The 16853-nt window shown below is 48.6% G+C and overlaps 1 protein-coding gene across 2 annotated transcripts in view; it reads right to left on the reverse strand.

Moving 5' to 3' along the window:
• CGN (cingulin) overlaps positions 1–14244 on the reverse strand; it is a 24733-nt gene extending 10489 nt beyond the window's left edge. Inside the window, exons 1-11 of one of the 2 annotated variants that reach the window (XM_004716629.2) lie at positions 13390–14244; positions 12613–12713; positions 12407–12476; positions 12219–12314; positions 11297–11424; positions 10540–10672; positions 9996–10208; positions 9409–9557; positions 9133–9265; positions 880–1089; positions 388–594 (exon numbers count right to left, since the gene is read on the reverse strand). In XM_004716629.2, the coding sequence (XP_004716686.1) occupies positions 388–594; positions 880–1089; positions 9133–9265; positions 9409–9557; positions 9996–10208; positions 10540–10672; positions 11297–11424; positions 12219–12314; positions 12407–12476; positions 12613–12713; positions 13390–14244 (2295 nt within the window). The remainder of the gene's footprint in view (positions 1–387; positions 595–879; positions 1090–9132; positions 9266–9408; positions 9558–9995; positions 10209–10539; positions 10673–11296; positions 11425–12218; positions 12315–12406; positions 12477–12612; positions 12714–13389) is intronic. The other variant, XM_045295704.1, reaches the window with a different exon arrangement.
• Between the last annotated feature and the right edge of the window lie 2609 nt (positions 14245–16853).

The raw sequence follows: 16853 nt of genomic DNA on the forward strand, positions 1-16853 counted from the left end.
TTATGACTCCCCAACCCCTAAAGTTCTTTCTTATGCACATGAGTGTGTATGAATTTATTTCTCTAGTCTACCCAAACTAACACAGCAGTCTTTGGGGTGATCTCACGTCAGAATGGACTTGCTGGCAACTGGGTAACTGGCCAGGTGGAGGGAAGTGGAGGGAGAGATCTGCGGACAGGGCAAACAGGCTCAAAGGAACCAGTTTTAAAAAAAAGGAATGTAGAAACAGAGTGCAAGCCAAGAGCAGGAGGCAGAAATGTTAGTGCAGAGTCGGACCACAGTCCACTTGGGGGGTACAAGGCCATGGTCAAACTCAGGATAAGCAACCCGTAAGGATAATATAACATGGATGCCCATGGACCGAACCAGGACCGCAGCAGCACTGACCTCCAGCCGCTGCACCTTGTCCCGAAGTCGCGCCTCCACGCCTTCCCTGCCCTCGGCGAAGCCTCGCGCCTCCTTCAGCTGCTGCTCCAGACCCAGGACGCGGCGTCGGAACTCGTCGTTCTCCTCCTGGGTCTCGCGAAGCGTTGCTTCCACCGTTGTCCGGCGCTGCCCCAGCACTGATACCTCTGTCTCCGCTGCCACCTTAGCCTGCGGACGGGTCGGAGAGCGGAGGCTCAGACCACAGGGCCCACGGGGCTGGGCATGCTCCTCCCGGGAAAGGGAGGGTGGTGGTGCCAGCCGGAGGCCACCCTGAGAACCCCACCCCAGAGAACAGAAGGACACACAGCTGCCTCCTGGCTAGTCTGCACCACACACTTGGCACCAAGGACCTGGTCGGTACATACCCACGAGAGGCCGTTCCCATGCCCTCTGGCTCATCAGCCCTCCAGACCCTCAGCTCCACCTCGTGGGCCCTGTGCCCACTCCCCTTGCCTTGGAAGCCTCTTCACAGTCCTGCCTCAGTTGCTGGAGGGTCTTCTGCAGCTGAAGGTTCTGCTGTTCTAGCTCCCGGCCTCGGTCCGCCTCCCCGCTCAGGACCCCCAGCTGCTGTTCCAGCTCTCGCTCCCGGTGCCGCCCGGCCAGCTCCTGGCTCTGCCGCTCTGCCCGCAGCTCCTGGAGCTCCTCCTGGGTCCGGCGCAGCTCCTAGGATGGAGGGGGAATGGTGGCAGGGCAATGAGAGCCGGACTGGGTACAAGCGTCCCTTATGCGCCAGGTCTGGTTCTAGAATATCACTGAGGCGTCTCTTGGGCCTTTGCTGCTTAGCTTAACAGAGGGATTTTAGGATTAACAAGCAATGGCTAGTTTTTGCTAAATCAAATTGCCCCGCTCAAAAAAGGCTACCATACTTCACGTCATTTAGATGATATTCTATAAAAGCCAAATTAATCAGTGGTCTCACAGCCTGGAGCCAGAGAGGGGTTGACTGCAGAAGGACACATGGAGGAACTTTTGTAGGGCAGTTGGAACTCCTCTGTAACTTGATCTGAGCAATGGATATGCAATTCTAACCACTAGGTTGGGCCGCTAACCACCAGGTTGGTAGTTCAAACCCACCAATTGCTCTGTGAGAGAATAGTAAGGTTGTCTGCTCCTGCCAAGATTCACAGTCTCAAAAGCTCCAGAAAGGATTACTAAGAATCAGAATGGATTGATACAGTGGCTGCTAGAATGGGCTCCAGTACAGAAACAATGGTGAGGAGGGTGCAGGTCCGGGCAGTGTTGTGTTCTGTTGTGCCCAAGGTCTGCTAGGGGTCAGAACCACCTCAATGGCGCTGAACAAGAACATGAATCAGAATTGACTTGGAGTCCTGGTATGGTTTGGTTTGGGGGGGTGGGGAGGGATTGTATTTGTCAACGACCTAGAACTGTGTAAAATTCACTGAGTGAGTTTTGTCATATGTAAAAAGATTTTAAAGTCTACCTTGGGATCAAGAACTTGGAGCCCCGGGGCAGCTTTGCCAGCCGCTCAGCAAGGCCACAGTCCCCGCTGCGTTCAAACCAGCTGAGTGGGTACCAAGCACCAGCACTTTGACACATAACACAGGATAGGGAGGAGGCATACACGGCCCCCGCCTTTCCAGATCAGGTAATCCAGCAGGGCCCAGAATTTAGTAGGCAGAAATGGTGACGGATGAATAAAGGAATTAATCAAAGGCAAAGTGAACAAGAGACTCTAATCACAGAGTTCAAAGGGAGAACTCTTGCTGGGAAAGATGTCAAGGTCAAGAGGACACTACTGAGCCTGGACAGATGGAGGAGTACATTTGGGAAGAGGGGTGCAAGAAGGTGGCATGCCATCTGTGCAGGAAGGAGTTACATGAGTAAAAAGGGAGAGGTAGAGACTTGCATGGGGCATGCGTTGTTTATGAATGCAAACTAGTGGAAGGCACAGCGTGTCCCTAATTATGATTCCCTTGGAGCATTAAAAACGAAAATCACATAGCTTCCAATCGTGGTTTTCAGTGATAGCTAGACATCCAAACGGGAGGACATTTCTGAGACTTGATTCAAAGGTCATGAGGGCTCGATAGATTTTGATCAAAAGAGGGGAAATTAAGGAACAGGATTTCAAAATTCTTATAGAAGCCAGATGTAATGAACCCATTGGAAATGGGTGGACCCCGAAATCTATGGCCCAGAGGTAATCTTCTTTAAACCCCGAGCCACAATTATTCCATGAAGTCATCTTTAAATAGTTGAGCTCAATTAGTAAGACCTGCTGGCCCTGAGTGCTTTTGAAGATGATCTAAGATCCCATGGACACCAGCAGTTCAGGAACACGAGGAGCAGCTGAGAGGGCAGAGTCCACGGTCAATGGTGGTGAAACACCAGAAGTAGCGGTAGCAAGGACGGTGACACAATGCAAAGAATGTAACCAATGTCGTGGTATTGGATGTATGCTTTCCTATGTATTTTCAACAAAAACAAAACATATATATGTATATAAGTGTATATATATACACTTCCAAAACTTGGTAGGAAAATTCCATTACCTTTTTATTCTATAGCTCCACAAAATTTTAAAAGTATCCTAGTAGACCAGTGAAATAGAAATAAGGGTCCTGAAATAAACCCAGAATTTATTTCCAATAACAGGGTCAAGTCCATGCAGTAGGGAACTAAGTTCTCTAGCAAATGTTGCCAAAAGTTTAGCCATAGACAAAAGATGAATCTGGATGCCTACCTCACCCGAAAGACAAAAATTAATTCAAATGGGATCAGAGATGTTAAACAGTAAGTTATTTAAGTTTAAAAAGAAAACCCTTTTCCTTTGTGAATTTGGATTAGATAAGTTTCTTAGGTATGAAATACAAAGCACAAACAACCAAAGGAAAAAATATGTAAATTGGACTTCATCAAATTTTTAAAATTTTGTGCATCAAAAGACACAATTGATTGTGAACGATCAGTTTGCAGAAGGCCACGGATAACAGTGGAAGTCCAAAATCCACTTACAGTGTGTCCACATAAATTAAGCCTCTGACTATAGTGGAGGGATGTGAATAGCTTTGTTATCAGAGGATTACAATAGATATAGTAGGTTAAAATGTAACATCTTATTTGATCCCCTATTTGAATCAATTAAAAGTTGTATCAAGATAAACAAGCAGCCATCTAGCTGAGAAGCAACAAAACCACATGGAAGAAGCACTCCAGCCTGTGTAATCACAAGGTGTCAGTCAATAGGATCAGGTATCAGGCATCAAAGAACAAAAAATCCTATCATTGTGAATGAGAGGGAGCACAGAGTGGAGACCCAAAGCCCATCTTTAAGCAGCTGGACATCCACTTACAGAAGGGTCTCGGGGAGGTGACAAGCCAGTCCTCAGGGTGCAGTATAGCACCGATGAACATACAACTTTCCTCTAGTTCTTGAATGCTTCTTCCCCTCCACTGTCATGATCCAAACTCTACCTTACAAATTCCGCTAGACCAGAGCATGTACACAGGTATAGATAAGAACTGAAAATATAGGGAATCCAAAACAGATAAATCCCTCAGGACCAATAATGAGAGGAGTGATACCAGGAGGGGGTTGGAGAAGGTGGGGAGAGGAAGGGGGAACCAATCACAATGATCTACATATAACCCCCTCCCTGGGGGATGGACAACAGAAAAGTGGGTGAAGGGAGACATCGGTCAGTATAAGACATGAAAAAATGATAATAATTTATAAATTATCAAGGGTTTGTGAGGGAGAGAGGGTGGAGGAGGGAGGGGGATAAATGAGGAGCTGATACCAAGGGCTCAAATGAAAAGAAAATGATGATGGCAACAAATGTACAAATGTGCTTGACACAATGGATGTATGTATGGATTGTGATAAGAGTTGTATGAGCCCCCAATAAAATGATTTTTTTTAATTACAAAAAAAAAAAAAAAGAAAATGATGGCAATAAATGTACCAATGTGCTTGACACAATGGATGGATGTATGGATTATGATGAGTTGTACAAGCCCCCAATAAAATGATTTTAAAAAATAAATAAATGAAAGTTGCATTTTTGTTTTTGAATTGAAGTGGAAATACACATGGATTAGTCCTCAAGCGAATTCTCTTTGAACCTAGACCAGGGGTGTGAAAAGTCTTGCTATCATACAGTATGCACTGGAAAGTGAATTATGGGAGATACTGTTAGATTAAAATTTAATACCTTATTATTTGATCTCCCTTTACCTCACTTTAAAGTTGTTGTAGTTGTAAAAATTTGCTGCATATTTTTTCCTGTTAATGTTTTTCTCTATTTTTACTTATTTTGATATTGTTAACTGTTTTGTTTCTTTGCTTTTGTTTGGTTACGTTTTCCAGCATATGAAACCCAGGATGGGTGAATCTATAAACAGTAACTGAATTCATTTCTTTGGGGGATTGAGGAGAGGTTGGGGGCAATGGGGAGCTAATAACAAGGAGTACATGAAAGAAGAAACTGTTCTAAAATTGATTGTGCTAAGAATTGTACAACTCTTACAATTTTACAATTGTATTTTATGCTATGTGGATTATGTCCCAATAAAACTGTTAAAACAAACAATTAAAAGAAGTTATGAAAGAGGGGGAAAATGACACAATTGAGAAAGTAGAATGATAACTCACAAAATGAAGTGGAAAAAATATTTGCAAATCATATATCTCATAAGGGAGATTTATCTAGAATAAAAGCTCTGCCTCATTTAAAGAAACACTTGCAACCCAATAATTTTTAAAAAAACCAATTATAAAATGAGCAATGGATCAGAATAGACATTTATCTAAAGAAGATACAATTCATGACTAATAATCATGAAAGGATGCCCAACATTATTAGGAATTAGCAAAAAGAAATTAAAACCATAATGAGATACTACTTCATATCCATGCAAAAATTTTAAAAAACCACCAACAAACTGTAACTCTTTACGGAAGTAGAAAATCTTGTCTTTCTCTTACGAATCAGCTGGTGGTTTCAAACATCTTAATCTTGAGGTCAGTAGCCTAAACGCATAAACCACTATGCTACCAGGTGTTCTGGCTCATCCCCACTAATATGAACAAATAACCAGTATTGGTGAAGATGTGGCAAAATTGGAACCCTTAAATACTGCTGGTAGGAAAGTAAAATAGGGCAGTGACTATGAAAAAATCAGGCAGTTGTTAGAAAAAAATAAAGCAGCAAAGCTTTGGGACCTAATTTTCTTCAATGATGGATTGTCAAATACAACAGTGAGTACACGAACAACAAAACAAAGGCAAAAGAGTAGGGTGCAGGGAAAGGGACTTGGCTGATTTTAAAACTTAATGAAAACTTAAAGGTGTAGCACAATAAAGGCTGGTGCTGCTCTGATACACAGCAAATAAAATGAGCTCTGATTCTAATTGTTTAGCTATTAGCTACTTCAAAAATTCAGAAAGAACCCAATTAGTCTAAAGAATCATATAATAATATATAGTAAGTCTTCAAGGCCAGACACTAAAACAACTAATTACAAAAGAAAAACAGCAGTGTATGGTCCATGTTAGACTTGGTAAGTTTATCTAATGTATAATTGGCTTATTGATTTTAATCTTGATAAAATACATGTAATGTATGACACAAATAAAACACTAAACCCAAAACAACCCACTGCTTCCTGTCAATTCTGGTTAAGAGTGACCCTATTTAGGGTTTCTGAAACTGTAAATCTGTATAAGAGAAGCCTCATCTTTCTCCTGAGGGGCTGGTGGATTTGAACTGCCTACCTTTAACCCACAGCACCACCATGGCTCACTACTTAATGCCTTTTAGCTCTTGAGCATTACCCAAGTTGAGAAATTAACAGCAACTGTCCAGAGGTAGGTCCCCGTTCACTGTGTCAGCTGGTATAGTTTACAGACCTCACACTCTCCCTGGTTCTTGATAACTTCAAAACAATATCGTAAAGATGTTCATGTATTTTTCTCATCACTATTCTTTTTTAAAAAAATCATTTTATTGGGGCTCATACAACTTATCACAATCCATACATACATCAATTGTGTAAAGCACACTTATACATTTGTTGCCCTCATCATTCTCAAAATTCACTTTCCGCTTGGGTTCCTGGAATTAACTCATTTTTCTTCCCCCTCCCCCTCATAAGCCCTTAATAATTTATAAATTATTATTTTATCTTATCTTACACTGCCCGGCGTCTCCCTTCATCCACCCTTCTGTTGCCCATCCCCCAGAGAGGAGGTTATATATAGATCCTTGTGATCGATTCCCCCTTCCTACCCCCGCTTCCCTCCCGGTATCGCCACTGTCACCGCTGGTCCTGAGGGGTTCATCTGTCCCAGATTCCCTGTGTTTCCAGGTCCCATCTGTACCGCTGTGCATCCTCTGGTCTAACCAGGTTTGCAAGGTAGAACTGGGATCATGCTAGTTGAGGGGAGGAAGCGTTTAAGAACTGGAGGAAGGTTGTGAGTTTCATTATTGCTACACTGAACCCTGAGTGACTCGTCTCCTCCCCACCACCCCTCTGCAAGGGATGTCCCGTTGTCTACCCTCATCACCGTTCTTTCATGAGTCTTCCTTGAGGAACTACAATTTTACATTGCATAATAACACCGCCATACGAACCACGCTTTAACTTAATGCTTGTCTCCACCAAATATTTTGTGTACGTTCAGAATTTTATCTCTCTGGGAAAATCATTCCTTAGCTATGTTTCTTTACTTGTTTACAAATATAATCAACTTGCTTAACGAGTACTAAGTTTCTGTCTGGGGCCATGTTTCCAAGTGGGCAATACCACCACTTGGTGGGTGCTGGAATGATCCGGTGGGGCTGTAAAAACAGATGGGCACACTGTATCCTGGATTATGGCTACAGTGCAAAAGTTTTTTGTTGCCAAGGGAGCAGAGTCGTTTTTGTTTTGAAGGGGTGGTAGGCTAAATACGTTTGGGAACCTATGGTTTAGGGCGATGAAAAACATTTAGAAATGGATAATGGTCATGGTCACATAATGTGGGTAGCCTATTAATGTCCCTGTTGTTAATACATGAATAATTAAAAGAGCAATTTTTTGTTACATATAATTTACCCCAATAAAATTAGAAAATATATGTAATTATCATTGGCTTGCCTATACAACTAGGCAGTTTTATAGAGGCAGATGTAATACACACCAAAAACCAAACTCACTGCCATCGAGTCAATGCCGACTCATAGCAACCGGAAGGGCCAGGGTAGAACTGGCCCTGTGAGGTTCTGAGGCCGTAACTCTTTATAGGAGTAGAAAGCCCTACCTTCCTTCCATGGAGCATGCTGGTGGTTTTGAACTGCTGACCTTGCAGATTGCAGTCCAAAACATAACTGCTACACCGCCAGGACATGATAAACAAGCATGGATGAATTAACTTGTTAGCCAAGCACCCACTGAACAAATTAAGGAAATATAGAACTAGAAGAAGCCTCCGAATGAAACCAAATCCAATGCCGTCAAGTCTACTTCGACTCATGGTGTCCGGGGCAGGTTGCTAAGGCCGTGGACCTTTAAGGGGAACAGACAGCCTCCCCTTCCTCCTGAGCAGTGGCTGGTGAGTTTGAAGTGCTAACCTTGTGGTTAGGAGCACAGCAAGAGGCCATACATGCCCGTCTCCATAATGAATGGAAATGCTTTTCAAAGTTGTCTAAATTGTCTAAAAAATTAGTTGTCCTATTCATCCCTATTAAATGAAAACACTAAAGGATTATGAAGAAATGATTTATACATTCACCTTTAATTTTATGATCATTATATATATCATACATAAAAATTTGACATTCATTGATGATAAAATGAGGATTTTCTTTAAAAAAATTTTTTTTTTAAAGAGGATAACTCTTATCCCAAACGTCACGTTGCAGGCCCATCAGAGGGCCGTGCTAACTAGAGGGGCGCACACACAGAACCCTGGGAGCGCCATCCCCGAGCCCCGATTCTGTACTCTTGAAACAGCCTCCAGATTACAATTTGGCTTCCCATGGAGGTCAGCTGGCCAGGCCAACACAAACTTTCCAGTTCATGTGACAATAGTTCTTGTGATTCATTATTAAGTTAATAATCTGGCCTCGTAACTGTAAACATTGGCTTCCCTAGTGTGGTTTCTGAGTCCTTTCTGCGAGAGCCAATTCTTGCTATGCCGACTAAAGGAAGGTTCTGAGCCTACAAAAATGACCCTGGGGTTTTTCAAAATCTAACCCAATGCTGCTACCCAGGAGGTCTCTTGGGAGGCCGCCAACTGTCTGCTGGCTTTCCTCCAAGCTGGCCTCCGGGAGCTCTTTCTGTTGGAAACGTTTCTGCTCAGCCAGGAGAGAGACTGGCACTGCTGGGCTGGACGGTGTGTGCTGGAGCTCTAGCTGAGCCTGGGGAGCAGGGTGGGGCCTGCAAACCAAGCACACCGGAGCCACCTGGGTGGCGGCCCTCCTGGGTAGCAAGGGTAGATGACGCAAGAAACGAGTTGTGCCTGAGCTTAATAGTTCTTAAGCGAGCAATTCCAACCGAGAGATGCTGCTAAGAGTTAATAGTGACCAATTCCACCTGAGAGATGCAGACTGGAAAAGTGAGCACCATTGAGCCTGGGTGAACTTCACTTATTTTAAGTCCAGGTAGACCATGCTTATTGGTGAAGCCGCTCCTGGTGAGAAAGTGAGGAAGGTCGGTGCCTTTCACCACAACCGGCCCTTCTACCCGCCACCTTGCAAGTACCTTCTTGAGCTTCTCCACCTGGTGGGTGTCCCCAGCACCAGCCCGGGCCTGCTCTAGCTCCCTCCGCAGGGCCTCCGTCTTCTCCCCAAGCTCCTCTTCCATCTCCTCCTTCTCCATCCGCAGCTGCAGGAGTCTGAATCCAGGAAGAGGGAACAAGTTCAAGCCACTGGTCTAGAGGCCGGCTCACTGGGTACCAACCCTCAAGGCAGGCAGATGTGGAGAGTCAGGGAGGGGGCGTGGGGAGAAAGAGAGTGGAGTGAATGATGGGACCCTTACTCCTGCTTGGTGGCTCTAAGCTCCTCCTTGTTCTTCTGAAACATGCTCTGCCAGTGCCCTGTCTCCTCCGAGCTCTCCTCCAGCTCCCTCTGCAAGCCTCGGAGCAGGGATGACATCTTCTGCCTCTCAGCCTCCAAGGCCGCATGGTCCTAGGGAAGGGGCGCGAGAGGGACCGGGGCCTCAGAGGGAAAAGCTCACTTTGAATCAAGGTATCGGTGCGTCGGAGGGGCGCTCAGGCCCAGAAGGCACCCTGCCAGCCTGGAACCCCAGTGGTACCAGGTGCAATACCGGCAGAAGGCATTCTTTAAGTCACAGCCTGCCTACATCTACAGGAAACCTCCCCGTTACTTCCCCACCTGGCCACAACACACCCTCGTCGCAGTCTGGCCTGCACTCTGCTGTCGCGGTTTCTAGCCCAGGTTCTCACTACATCTCCCATGTGTTCTATATGGTGAGTTGCTAATTACAACCACGAAAAAACCAAAATAGCAAGGCCTCAAGACTCCAAGGCAGGCTCCACTCCGGCCTGCCCCTCACTCCCTGGCTGTGTCCATGTGGGTGGCCCAACCCCTGCTGTTGGCGCGTGCCTGGGTAGCATCCTGCATGCTCCGGCGAAGCTGCTCTGTGTCTCGCTGGTACTGCTGCCGGACATTTTCCACCTCCTGGTCACGGGAGGCCACCTCTTCCTTCAGGGCCCCTTTCAGGGCTGTCAACTCCCGCTCCCGCAGCCTCAGCTGCTCCTCGACCCGCTGTTTCCCCTCCAAGACCTCTTCCAGAAGCTCCCGGGTCTCTAGCAGGTCCTGGGGAGAGGGAGGGTGGGAGCAGACGGTGGCCACATTAAGGTTGTCTATCCACCTGTTCTTTCATCCCGCAAACAAATACTCACTGAGCACCTTCTATGTGCCAGTCAGGGTGCTCAGTGCTCTCTGCCCTGCAGGATGCTTCCTTACAGAAAGGAAACCCACTGTTCCGGGCTCCCACCCCAGCCCAGCGCACTCCACCACTGGGTCTGCCTAAAAGCACACTAATGGCAATCCTTAATAAGTCAGCTGCTCCCCCGAACTCTGGAGAAACTGTGGGTACGGGACATGAGGATGCTCCAAGGATAAAGATCCCCATGCCGGCTCTTACCTTCATCAGCATCTCCTTAGCGGGCTCTGGCCCCTGGGCCTGTTTCAGCTTGTTCTTCAGCTCCATCACCTGGCTCTCCAGTCCATGTCTTAACCGCTCGCCCTGGTCCAGCAGGAGCTTCATGTTCTGGAGTCTAAGAGTTAACAATATGTAACCTTTTTTGAATGAAGCATATGTAACAATATGTGTCAGGGGGCTTCCAAAACTTTACCTAGCTAGTAAATCACTTCAAGTCTTTCTTTCTGTCTCCAAGAGGTCCTGCTCTGACCACCTTATTTACCGTCTGCTCGACTTCCCCTGTTAAAATGCTGCACGTTGGCTTACCTGGCACATTTATTACTCACTCTCTGTTCGAGAAGCCTGGCTTCTAGAGAGAGGAGGGCTCTTGATCTGCCTGGTTCCCTGGTGACCGCCAGTGCCTGCCCCCAAATACTCACGGTGACAGCGTCTACTGCACGAGGGAAGCCCACACTTCTCCTGTGTGGCCAGCACTCTCACACGCCCACTTTACAGATGAAAACCACAAGCCACAAAGGCAGCCCAATGGACCCCAATGGGGCTCTAACCATTACACAACCCAGCCAACCAAGAGGGTAAAGAGATTCTGGCTTTAAGTCATCTCTGCCTCTTCTAGCTTCCGGAGGTTTCCTCTGCCTCCCTGAGCACCTAGGTCAGGGCATTTAGCCCTAGCACCTGGCTCAGGGATGGGCATCTAGCTCCAGCAGGCCCCACCAAGCAGCCCCGCAGGCACACTCACTCCTTGATGCTCTGCTGGGCTTCCCCCTGCCTCCGCTCCAGCAGCTCCTGCAGTCGGCTGCACTCCTCAGCCTGCTCCTCCAGCCGCCGCTCCAGCCCCATCCGGAACGGCTCGAGCTTCTGCCGCTTCTGGACAAGGAAAAGGAGAAGATCGAGGCTGGGAAAAGTCGCTCAGAGGGAGAGGCAATGGGAATGTCTAACATGTATTAAATATTGGCTATATGTCAAGCAAGGCGCCCTGGTGGCACTGTCGGTTAGGGGTGCCAACTGCAAGGCTCACTGGACTGCTCCATCACCCACCAATTATTTCTCACTAAGCACCAATTACATGCCAGGAAATATTAATATTTTGGGGTGGATGCTGCATGAAATATAAATATAAATACAATACATAGGCTCTGGACTAAAACGGACCTTAGTCATTTAACTCCTTCTCCAAAACCTACATTCACTTAATTATCACAAACCTACATTCACTTAATTATCACAAATGACTCCAGAATGCCTGGTTGACAAGTTGGCTAGAATGATTTACACGTTAGCCAGGGTACTGCCTAATAAAAAAATCATATTCAATGAATGACAGCTACTATTTTAGTCATCATCTGTAATATTATAAGTGATTCAACTCCCCTAGTCTTGAAAGGTAAACAGAGTGATTTGAGTGGGTGACTTGGGCATTTGGTACGTAAGTGGCAGAGACAAGGAAACGGAATGGGGAGTCACTGGTCTGCTCCTGTGCTCTGCCTCTCTCAGCTTTGGAGAGCCCCCAGAGTCCTCCCTGGGATCGTGCCCGCCTCTTGCCTCACAGGACACAAGAGGGCTGGTCCCAGCACTTAGAGGTGCCAGTCCAGTCTGCCTCCAAGTCCAGGCGGTTGCCTTGGGGTCCATCAACGCCCCCCCTATCTTCAACCTCTCCTCACCTTCACTTCATCATCCAGCTTTTGCTGCAGCGCCTCCATTTTTCGGGTGAGCTCGCCCTGCCCTGCCAAGGTCTTCGCAGGACCAGGAGAGGCCATCTGCCAGAGACACGGGCAGGGAGCGGGAAGTGAGGCCAGGGCCTCCAGGCTCTGGCCCTGGCCCTTGCTCCCACCCAGGAGAGGCCACTCACCAGCAGGGGCTGCATCTGCTCCAGCACCAAACTGGCCTTCCTCCTCACTGAGGTTTCGCTTTCGGGACTTCTGGCGAAGGAGCAGAGGCGAAGGTTAGCCAAGGGAGAGGCAGCAGGGATGAGGTCAAGGGCAGGGAAGAAGGGGGAAAGAGGCAGAAGGAACACAGAGGTGAAGTGTGCCTCCGCTGTGGGGTGGCCCTACTCACCCCTCCCTCAGGATGCCGTAGATGGTGGCCTTCACGTGCTCCACGCTGCCCGGTGGGGCTGCCTCCTGCTGGTCTCGGAGGAGGTCTGGGGTTGATTTGAACTGTAAAGACAGAAGCCCAAAGGAATCGGGAGATGAGGCCAGAGATGTGTGCGGTTTAGATGGAGGAGTGGCAGCTGGGAGAGAAGGCCTTTCACACCTGGTAAACCAGCCTGACACGACGGCACAGGAGGCAACCCTACTGAAGCCTGTGCCACAGGCTGGGAGAGGTCCAAGCAGAGGCTACCTCTTGCTATTGTTGCAAATCAGACGGTCCCCGGCATGCAGGGCTCAACCAGCTGGGAAGCTGTGTCACAAGGCGTGTGTCGGTCATGCTAGTCAATATCCTGGTGTTTGGAATGAGTAGTTCCACTCTGTCTCAGAGTAAAGGCACATTCTCACTCGGTTGCATTCCTGAGTGGGAGAGCCCCAACCAGCCAACAACCCTCCCATCCTCCAAGCCCAACTTGGGGCCGACTGGCCAATGTTGGCGAAAGAGCCACAGTTCATAGTTGGGGCAATGACAAATGACTCTCCACGCTTGTGAATGATGCCTTCACAGCCCCGTTTCCTTTAGAATTTCACCCACAAAAGTATATGGTTTGCACGTGAAAATCACCCACCGAGTGGCTGGATGACTTAAAAGAAAAGGTCTATGTTATCTGAATTATCAGCAAGGGCTCGAGGGGCTGGCCAGTGGGGTGCAGGGGAGGAAGCTGAGGCAGGCGTGAGTTCTGACCTGCAGCAAAGCGGAGTCTGGCGCTCTCCCACGAGAGTCCTCAAAGCTCTGCAGGACCCAATCCTGGGTCTGTTGGGAACGGCTCAAGCCACTGAGCGAGCTCGGGCTCTGGACCGGCTGTCTCGAGCTATCATACTTTGTGCCGGGGGACAGATGAGCAGGAGACTGCCGCTCCCGATCCTCAGGCACGTCCCGTGGGCGCCGGCTGTCCAGGCTCTGGCTCCGCTTGCGCTGCTCATGGGGCAGCGTCCGTGGACGGCGGCCCGTCCGGCCCCGGGCCTGGGCCCCAAGGTGACTGTCAAACTTATTGATGAGTGAGTCCACTGAAGACAGGGGAGCCGTGTCGATGGTGCTACCCGGGGTGGTGCCCTGAGGGGCTAACTCCAGCAGGCTGGTGCTCCTGGTGCTAGGAGCCAGAGGGGCAGGGCCCGCCAGTGAGGCCTGGGACTGGGAACGGAGGAGCCTTCCTTTCCAGCCAGCCGCAGGCTCCTCATCGGAGGTGCTGCCCTGCGAGGAGGCATGAACACCCTTGGCCTGAGAGTAAGGGTTTTCAGGGAGTTCCAAGTCTGAGCTCAGAGCTCCCGGGGCCCCTTGGTTGTTGGACCCCTTGATTTGGACCCCAAAAGAGTCACCACCCTTCTCCCCACTGTTGAGCACCACGAAGGGCTGCCCGGCGATGCCCTGCACACGCACGGCGACCCCATAGCTGTTGGCTCTTGCATCTTTGGCTGGCCGTCGCCCGGCTCGGCGTAGGGTGCCCGGCTCCGCACCACCCACTGACTCTGTGATGAAGCGAATCTGGACGCCATGGTCTAGGGGGCCCCTGGGCTCGACCATGGTGGCGGCCTGCTCCATGATGAAGAGGAGTCCTGGGAGAGAGAGAGAGAGAGAGAGAGAGAGAGAGGCATTTCAACACTTCCCATGGAGACTTGACTTCGAAATCCAGAAACCTCCACCTGCCTAGCTTTCGTGGGACTCCAAGTCTTGTCAGCTCCTTCTCTAGAGAATAGAGGTTCTCAAAATTTAACCAAGCAATACACTCACCCCTCATTGCCACGAGGTGGTCAATTCCAACGCATCATGACCCCAGAGGAGAGTGGAACTGCCCCGGGGGTTTCCAAGACTAAATCTTTACGGAAATAGAAAGCCTCGTCTTTCTCCACCAGAGGAGCAACTGATGGGTTCAAACTGATGACCTTGAGGTTAGCAGCCTAAGTCACCCCCTGTGCCACCAGCTCCAACAGAATCACTAATGAACCAAACGCACTGCCATCAAGTTGATGCTGACTCATAATGACCCTCTAGGACAGGGCAGCACTGCCCCTGTGAGATTACAAGACTGTACCTCTTCACAAAACAGAAAGCCCCATCTTCCTCCCAAGGAGTGGCTGATGGTTTCAGACTGCTGACCTTTTGGTTATCGGCGTAACTCCTAACCACGACACCACCAGGGCTCCTCACAACAGAATCCCTAGGAAGGCTTTATTCATCAACATAGGTGGCTGGAGCCCAGCCCCAGAAGTTCTGATTCAGTAAGTCTAGGATGGGGCCTAAGCATTTGCATTTCTAATAAGCCCCCAGAAAATGCTGATGCGACTGGTCCAGTTACCACATTTTGAGACCCGCTGGCCTAAAAGACCCTATAGGAGTGGTTCTCAACCTTCCTAATGCCGTGTCCTTTCAGTACAGTTCTGCATGTTGTGGTGATCCCCCAACCATAAAACTATTTTCATTGCTTCTTGGTCACTGTAATTTTGCTACTGTTATGAATTGGGCAACCCCTGTGAAAGGGTCATTAGACCCCCAAGATGAGAGCCACTGCCCTATAGAGTTGCCACGAGTCGGAATTGACTCAGTGGCAGTGAGTTTGGCCTAGAACAATCCGTGTCCTCTGCTGGAGCATGTAGAGTGCCTTGGTTTTGTCAAGAGGTTACAGTGTTGGCTTGATAGCCACACAGATACCACCGTGTCTCTCTGCTCTGGGCCTCCCCCGAGAGGGCAGAATCTCACTCTTGCTGACAAGGCACTTTCATCTCACGGCCAGACTCATTGAAAATCAAGCAGACACCCCCCCACAGTATACCACCCTATTTTGGGGAGGCTACTCAAATTTGAGGGTTAAGGACAAGAATGAGAAAGTGACTGGCTTGCTATTTGTGTATCTTTTTATCCCTTTTGAATTTGGAACCACCCGGATGTATTATCTAAGGAAAAAATGAAATAACATTTGAAGTGAGTCAGTCCAGGGGGTCCCACACAGGTAGATGTGCTCCCGCCCCCGAGAAGCCACCATCGATCCACGGGCTTGCTCCTGAGATCCCCATCACCCAGCTCAGAGATAGCATATGGGATGTACTCCAGGCAGGCTCTGTTTGCCAGGAGACTCCAGGCAAAGGGAAAAAAACAAACAAAACACAACCTCCCCACTCTTCTGCTGGCTCCACCAGAACCTAGCACCAACTTGGAGGCGGCGTCTGCGGCGTGCCAGGAGAAACACACACAGGCAACTCAACCTCCCTGCAGAGCTCTGGGCCAAGGAAACTTGGCCAGGCCCTGCAGCACCCCACACCCACCCCAGAGTAAGATAAGGAGCACCAGGCCTGGGGGGGTAGACACAGCCTCCTGAGGAAGCGCACTCCCAGCATTCCCCAGAGAAGGAAACAGGGCAGGAGGAGCCGATTGTTAGCAGTGGCTGTTTTGTCTTTCGGGCACTGGGTTTGCATCTGAGGAAATGAACAGAGCCACCTCCTCCAGCAGACAGCGGCCCAGGCTTTGGCCATGGACTTTAACAGGTCCGTGGACACCTTAAAGTCCATCCATGGACCCCCAGTGTTCCATTCTTCAGGCACTGGAGAGGAGCCTTAACCGCCCCACTGACCCCAATACTCCAAACAGCGAGATATGGCGTGGGCAAGGGCTAGACCGGGCGCAGGAACGAAGCTAGAAGGCAAAGGGCTAAGTTCACCAAAAGCCCCCAGCCAGAGCCAGCCCGGCTTGGCCGGAGAGCCCCGGGCTATCAGAATCCAACTCTGCTTGAGGTATATAACCTGGGGGGAATCACTACTTTTTTTTTTTTAATAACAAATGCTTAAATTTTATTTGACTGCATTTATGAAAATCACAAATTTTCTGAGCCTCAGTTTCCTCCTCTGCAAAAACTGGTAGAATGCTATCACCTGTGAGACTTAAGTCGGACAATCACAAAGTCCACAAGGCATATGCCACTGTCAAGATCAAGTTGCACATGTAAACTTTGTTCTTTCTTGTAACTATGTTATCACGACGATAAATGTTACCTTCACACATGCCCTACCCACCAACAGAAACTTCCTGGCCTCACTTGGTTCCTTGTTTCTTCAGAGAAGACGCCCCTGACCAGCCCTTCCCCCAAACCAGGTGGGAACCATGTTTACAGCCTCTGCAGTTGGCCTTCGGAGAATTCACCTCAGTGTATTTGTATCTAT

This window comes from Echinops telfairi, unplaced genomic scaffold (assembly GCF_000313985.2).
Source record: "Echinops telfairi isolate 266 unplaced genomic scaffold, ASM31398v2 ScPeMD7_5805;HRSCAF=6673, whole genome shotgun sequence".
Taxonomy (NCBI): Eukaryota; Metazoa; Chordata; class Mammalia; order Afrosoricida; family Tenrecidae; genus Echinops; species Echinops telfairi.